At 35.3% G+C, this 7379-nt stretch overlaps 1 protein-coding gene across 4 annotated transcripts in view; it reads right to left on the reverse strand.

Moving 5' to 3' along the window:
* Positions 1-1440: 1440 nt before the first annotated feature.
* Positions 1441-7379, reverse strand: part of LOC111695141 (protein groucho) — a 9603-nt gene continuing 3664 nt past the window's right edge. The window contains exons 3-9 of one of the 4 annotated variants that reach the window (XR_002763799.1): positions 6754-6945; positions 6208-6281; positions 5192-5345; positions 3880-4284; positions 3458-3582; positions 1892-3100; positions 1441-1559 (exon numbers count right to left, since the gene is read on the reverse strand). Coding sequence is in view for 1 of the 4 variants with exons in the window: in XM_023464352.1 (XP_023320120.1) it covers positions 2119-3100; positions 3458-3582; positions 3880-4284; positions 5192-5345; positions 6208-6281; positions 6754-6945 (1932 nt within the window). In the remaining 3 variants the exon portion in view is untranslated. Of the gene's footprint in view, positions 3101-3457; positions 3583-3879; positions 4285-5191; positions 5346-6207; positions 6282-6753; positions 6946-7379 lie in introns of all 4 variants that reach the window. The other 3 variants (XR_002763797.1, XR_002763798.1, XM_023464352.1) reach the window with 3 other exon arrangements.

The following is a 7379-nucleotide window of genomic DNA, read 5'->3' on the forward strand; positions in this document are numbered from 1 at the left end:
ATGTTTCAAACTCTTTTAACTCAACATTTAAAGTCGTTCAATTACACTTTTAATATCCTTTGATAAATACTTGTGTCACGTCAAAATAACGTAAACTGCAAAGAAAGAATGAAAAATTAGATGTTTTATAACTCCTCTTATTGAAGAACTAAGATGTTTTGAATTTCTAATATTTAATCGGTTAAATTTGCTTTCTCATACTTGAGTATCTACAGTGAAACCCTTAATAACGAATACATAGAAAGAATTCATCAAATGTCGTATTCTTCACTTTCTGATAATGGAATGTTGCAGATATTTAGTTTTTTAATTGAATGATTATATGGAACTCTTTAAAACTGTTCCAGCATATTCATGGCTATTTATTTATTTTCGCAAATACTGAAATTTACGTAATATAGTATAAAACTCGTTGAAAAATTGTCAAGACGACATTTGATAAATTCTTCCGATGTATTCGTTATTACGGGTTTCACTGTAAGAGGTCATGAAGTTGTACTAGTCATTCTCCTTTTGTCTGGTTTGCAGTGGGGCTCTCATTCAAAATTAAATTTAATTATTTGTCCTTAGTCTCTGTAAATCAAAATGAAGGTGTGCTCATCATGTAAAAATGGTTAGTTTGTCTCAATCTAGATCCTCATTAAAGGGAGTGACCGGCAATGTATTGAAGTTGAACTGAGAATGTAGTATTTTGGAGAATTTTTTAGGGATCATTTGAGACGTATAAAACGTTTTGATGATGTATAACTTCTGAGTTTGAGCGCAAAGTCGACTTTCAAAATCATAAATTTGTGTGGTTACGTTTAGAGAATTAATTTGTTAAAATTATTAAATATCGACAACACAAAATGTAACAAATATTCTACAGTAAACGAATTAACTGTTTAGGAACAGATTAAGAAAATAAAAATTAACCCTTATTTTCGAAAATAAGTAATCTTTCTTAGTTGTTAGTTTCGTTACGTCTCATTGTTCACAAACATTTTCTGGAATTTTTATTGTAAAGACGACATTTTCAGAGTTTGTGGTAATCTGCGAACAAATTTGTAAAGAGTAAGAAACTCAATATAACGATGAAAAAAATAATTGATTTTTAACATTGACTTATTTACAAAAATTCTGTCGAGAAATATGTTCCTGAACTTCTAAATATTTTATTGTATTATTTTTGATACATTTTTCGCTGTAGTTATGTAATAAACGTAACCACCCAAAAACAACCCCCCCCCCCCCAACAAAAAAATAGGCTACCAACTTTTTTTATTATATTCGTTTTTGTTATAATCGGCAAACACAAGTTTTCTTAACGCTCGACTTTCGAAAAAAGCGTCTGTCAATTTTTATCATTCGCGAAAATTCATGATTTATGAGATGGAACATTGTTTCTAACAAATTTCCATTCCAGTTAGATTTCTCTCTCTCTCGATTAGAATTACAAGCTATCAAGACAGTATTATATTTCTTTAATGTCGTTTAACACAGAAAATAACGTAACGATTAGTCATGTTGAATCATTACGTATATATAGATTGGTAAATATAATATCATTTTAACCATTTCTATCCTCGAATTCTTCAACTCGAAAATTGTACTCTGAAACATTGGCACATATAAAAAAATCGAGTACTTTGAAATGCACAAAAAGAAAGACCCAAAGAACAGCGTTTACGGAAATTAGGGCAAAAATTGCGCGTTCAGCTAAACATTTGTACACAGCGTGTATGATAAAATCTTGAACAGGAAATATAGAATTGCATTTTAAAACATAAAAAAGGAGGAAAGTACGGGCTTAGGGGAAAGGTAGACATTTAGTTTTCTGTTTAGTTTTTGAAAAGGGGCAAGAAATAGGATTATGAAATCAAGTAAGCGGAAAAGAAGAATTATTAGGGACCGAGTTAACAGGAGAAAAGAAAATGGGTAACATTGTATGATGTGTTAATATGTTGTTTCACTTTGTTTATAAAATATCTTTGAGAGTTTATTGATACTCCTTGTTCTCTATAAAGTGGATAAATTAAACCCTGAAGATTAACAAGCTTAATGTCAAGATCACCTCCAGTGTTCTTAATACAACCTTACTTAAACCCCTCTAGAATCCACCTCACCGTTAAATCAGGTTTAGTAAATAACTTCATACACAGTCGCCTTCTTATCTCCTGACCCTGTCACAATATACTTGTCGTCGTTGCTGATGTCGCAACTCAGGACTGAGGAGGTTTCTTTGGAGACAAATATAGAAGCTCCGTAGGGAGTTCTCCAGGAGTTAAGAAGATTGTCTTTTCCAGTTGAAACAAACCATTTGCCGTTGTTTGCAAACTTGAGAGAGAGAACACAGCTTTCATGCAGATGAAGCTGATATTTATCTGGTTTAGAACAATGAAGAACTTCAACATTAGAGTTTTCCATACCAACAGCTAACCAGTCTCCGGTTGGACAATAACCAAGACAGAATATCTGAGAACTAAAATCATGTTGTTGTAGTTGTCTTCCTTCCCGGAGATCCCAGGAACGTACAGTGTTATCCAAACCTCCCGTCCATAGCTTAGTTCCATCTGCAGATATATCTATACAGCTGGCTCCGTCCGTATGTCCCTGGAACTGTCTAATCTGAGTTTGATTGTGAAGATCCCAGACAGCGATGTTACCATCACTGCAACAGCTAAAACAGACCTTGGAGTCGGGACTGATGGCAAGGGCGTAGCAGGCCGGGGCGGAGCTTGGCATCTCCGCCTTGATTCTAGGAGTAGGAGCTGCTAGATCCCAGATAGATAGATTACTTGCTTCTCCTCCCACCACCAGGGTTCGTCCGTCAGGTAAAAGTTTAATGGAACGAATATAATTCTCTCTCTGTAGACAGTCTAACTGACTAATAGGAGTCTTATTAGAAGGTTGGGTTATATCCCAAACCTTAACACAACCTTTCCCCCCTGTATACACAAACTTAGTAGGGTTCGACATGGTTACTGCGCACACAACTTCACCGTGCGCCAAGGTATTGATTTGCCGCGCGTGGCGAGGAATTCCCTGCGCTGTGAGCGCATCATGAGGGAAACTGACCGGCTGCAGCTGGTTGTCTGCACCGACATGAAATGAGTAGGATCTGAAAAAAAATATATTTAAAAAATATAAGATAAACCATTAAAAACAGCTGGCTTTGCAAAAAGTGTCAGAACTAATACTTAAATATCATTTGTTCCTTATTCTATAAGAAAAAAGACAACTTTCATTCAAAGACTTCCTCCTCCGAGAAATTCAATTCCACAATCTTAGATCTTGATGTTGAAATAAATAAAATAAATTCCGAAGAATTGTATTCACATTACATATTCTGAAAGAGATGTGGATTGCAGAACGTATAAAACTTTAAAATTGAAATTTGTATTTATCAGAAGAGGAAAAATCTTATTTTCTTAAAGCTTCAAATAATGAGAATGAGCAAATCTACGAAAATACTTACGGTTTTCCTGATGGGCCAGTAAGTCCTGCGCCGTTGGAGATTCCGTTAGATACGGGGACACGGGGGTTGGGGTGCGGGTCATGGCCCGCAGGGGGGCCTACAGGGGGAACCCCTGGTGGGCCGGCCTGAAATTACAAATTTTAAATATTTCACTTTAACATTCATAATTAAGCAGGCCAGGGTTTAACAATTTATTAAATATTTCCATTTACCACTTTAACACACTTAAAAAATTCTTAATTCGTATTTTTAATTTCTAATCTTCGACCATGTATTAATTGAAAGTAAAAATACCTATTTTATGTGAGAAAGTTAAAAGATTATATTGAAAAGTTTAAATTAAGCTTCTGACGAAAATAGGAGGAAATTGGAAAACTTTGAAATAATTTAAGAATTCAAATTAATTTAAATCTTGAACTTACCAGTGGAGGTCTAGGGTAGCCAGGACCTAAAGGGGCTCCAGGTGGGTATCCTAGAGGGTCACCAGGAGGCCGACCCCCTAGTCCAGGGTAAGGATAAGGTCCAGCGCCAGGTAATTGAGGACCATGAGGAGGTCCACGGGGAGGAGTTGGAGCTTTCTGTCCCGGAGCGAGATCATTAGGAGTTGCAGGTTTGGATCCAGGAGTTCCTGGTTTTTCCAGGTCCTTCTGCTTCAAGGAGGGAGTAGATCTAGACGATGAGGACATATTCGAGGGAGGACGATCTCTCCGGTCCGCGTTCCCGTTCTCTCCTCCCCTGTGGTCGCCGTTCATCTGTCGACCAGATTCGTCCTCGTTACCAACATCGACGACAAGGTCGCCGTCTGATTTGTCACCACTGTCAGACTCCTGAAACATAAATAATTAAATAAAGACACTCAGTTTCATTACTTTTCCCTAGTATGTAAATCTTGAAACTTGACAAAGAATAGGTATCATTACATGGAAGGAATTGGGAATTTAGGTAGTCAAAGGGTTCACATGGCAGGGAAAAGGGGGAAATGGAAAAGGGGGGAAGGTAAATGGAAGCGGGGAGGGAGAAAAATTAAAGAGAATGGAAAAGGAAGGGTGGGAAAATGGACCGGGAAAGGGGATACGAAGAGGGAGTAAAATAAGGTTTTAAAGGATGTAAATAAAAGTTTTCTATTTCTTTACCCTTGCTCATACAATTGTTTAATGGGTACATGTCACCCTTTAAATAAAGGATGCCTTGAAATTAAGTTTACAGTCCCTTTAAAGATTAACAGGATGAAATTGAAGATTTGTCGACCTCAAGTATTCATCATAAACCTTACATAAACGTTACAACCTTCATTAATTCAGGGGAGAAAGAAGGGGGATATATATTAAAGAGGGAATTAAAACTTAGTTTAAATACAATTACCCCCTTCAAACTAAATGATGTTGGATAAATAAAAGAATAATATTTCCTGCCGTAGAACCAGTGTTTACATTTCCTGCACGGTAAACAGTTTATGTCAACAAAGTGTTCCCCCCCTTGCATACCTTAAAGACAGGGGGGGGGGGGCTGCCTGATAAATGTTGAGTAGTTCTAGAGCACTTTACTGAGGGGGTTTGGAAATTGTATTTAAAAGCAAATCCTAAATTCCAGATCATCTATCTTTACATATTAGCATACTGTGACAGAACTTTTTATCAATTAATCCAAGATTTAAAAGAATCTGAATGCGAGGAAAAAGTTAGAATGTCCCAACGGACTCAAATTCTCCATAGATAGAAATATTTTTCCACTTACATGTCCAGATTTTCTGATGTCTTCGGTTTTCAATCGCTTTGCCGCAATTTCATCATTAGGTGTAGATGCTCGGATTGGGGATCGCGCTGAGATCGGTGAGCGCGGTCGGTGAATATCTCTTGGATCGCGCATATCTCTAAAATCGCCGTAATTCCTAAAAACGATTCCATTTTAAAATATTTTTCCACGAGAATGAAGGACTGAAATAAAAATGAAAATTCCCCCGAATATTATAAAACCATCAAACAATTTATCTTTTCCTCGAGATTTATTATTTTTCTGTCTCAAAATATAAAATGATTTAACTCTGTTCCTTCTATTCTTCAAGGTTCTTCAACAGAATTAGAAACTCTTTAAAACCCCCCTAAAAATGTTCAGATTAAGCTTATCCTTTGTGTGTTCTTTTATAAATTTAGAAAACTTGTTTTCAGAATTAATTTTTTCTTTTATTTTTTGTAAAAAGTAAATATTCATAAAAGAAAATAGTTGTCAACTCAGGAGCCAAAATAAATAATAGAATTCTGATCATACATTTTATTTATTAAACATGTGTTATTTGTTATATTTTGAACTTATATTTTTTCTTTAAATATTTATGTTGTAAAATAAAAGAAAAAATAGTTTTTTTTTCTTCAAAGTTTGGCATATTCAGTTAACCTATGTTAAAATGTCCTATTTAAGTATAATTAGCATTTTCATAAATCATTTTTCAAATGCTCACAGATATAAGCAAGAAAAAGGACGTATTATTTTTATAATGATTAAGATAGGTTAAAATATTTTTTTGGTCAACTTTTTTTTGCGGGATCTCACATGACCCCCTGGAAGGTTTATTAAGGGCAGTCATATTTTAAGAAATATTGCCTCTGATTAACTTAATGCTAAGAACATTCTCCTGGTTCTACCGAGTTCCTCAACCAAAATTCGACGCAAATAGGCCATGCCGTATGATCAAACAAACAGCCAAACCAAGAAGCAGAGATTACTACTTTATAAATATATATTGATAACCCTACCTGCCGGCTGGGGAGGATGAAGCGGAATGTTTTAATCTCTCCTCCATTGCCACCAGGGGAGATTTCTCCTCCTGCTAAACAAATATATTTAAATCTTTTATATCAATAAATATTTTAGGGGTATCATTAAATATGGCGGTTTGGAAAATTCTGACCAGAATGGTAGCAGTAGTTGATCCAAGTATGGTTGGTTAAACTACTTCGCTTGTACTTTTTTCGGTGTAGTTAAATATCCGTATTAATTCAACTATTTCTCGCCATTCATTTATTCTGACCTTAGTCATTTTAAGAATAAATAATAAATATCTATTGTAAGTGTCCATCCAAATACGAGTATTTTAACATTTTTATTGGCAAAAGATAATTTCTAAAAATCTGAACCAAAAAAAAGCCGGCAAAACTTATTGATCCAGACCGGTGATCATTCCTATATTTAAATGTAAGCAAAGAAAATAGAACTAAGATTACACTTACGACAACTTAGGATGGCCACTTTATGATAAAATGACCCATAAATATTGATATCAATTTTGTTAAAAATACTACCTTCATATGTTCATGTCTGGCCATGAGTTGTTGTAGTGAAGTTGGGGGTAGACCAGGTATACCATGACCAGCCAGGGAGAGTAGCCCAGCAGCTGAGCTAGGGGGCAAACCAGGCATACCTGCCAGGGCAGGGGGGAGACCAGGGGCACCAGGGGGACCACCAGGTAGACCACCAGGTCCTCCAGCTGCTTGCTGAAAATATAAGAATATTAAACAATATAAAAAAAATAAAAAAATAAACGAAGTCGACTGAAAACCGACTAAGGAACAAATCTATAAATTTATATTGGAGAGAAACCCTGACCTCACTACACTTGTTCAACTTACATGAATAAGGTTTGGCCATAATTCAACACTCATAAATAACAGAAATATAATTAGTGTAATTATCAGCTTTACTTTATTTACTAATTAATATAAAAAATATCAAAAAGAAAATATTTTAAAGTAAAACATGTTTTCTTCAGGTTGAATTACTCTTTGGAGATTACCACATTTTAATCCCTTTTGTTCTATCCTTAAGAATGTCCCTCCGTTTTCCCTTTGCATTCTTTTCTATAAAAAAGTTTCATCCATTCCTTTCCAACCTCCTCCTATCCCCCCCCTTACTTAAACCCCTCTAGAAT

The sequence above is a fragment of the Eurytemora carolleeae genome, unplaced genomic scaffold, assembly GCF_000591075.1.
Source record: "Eurytemora carolleeae unplaced genomic scaffold, Eaff_2.0 scaffold212, whole genome shotgun sequence".
In the NCBI taxonomy this organism is placed as follows: Eukaryota; Metazoa; Arthropoda; class Copepoda; order Calanoida; family Temoridae; genus Eurytemora; species Eurytemora carolleeae.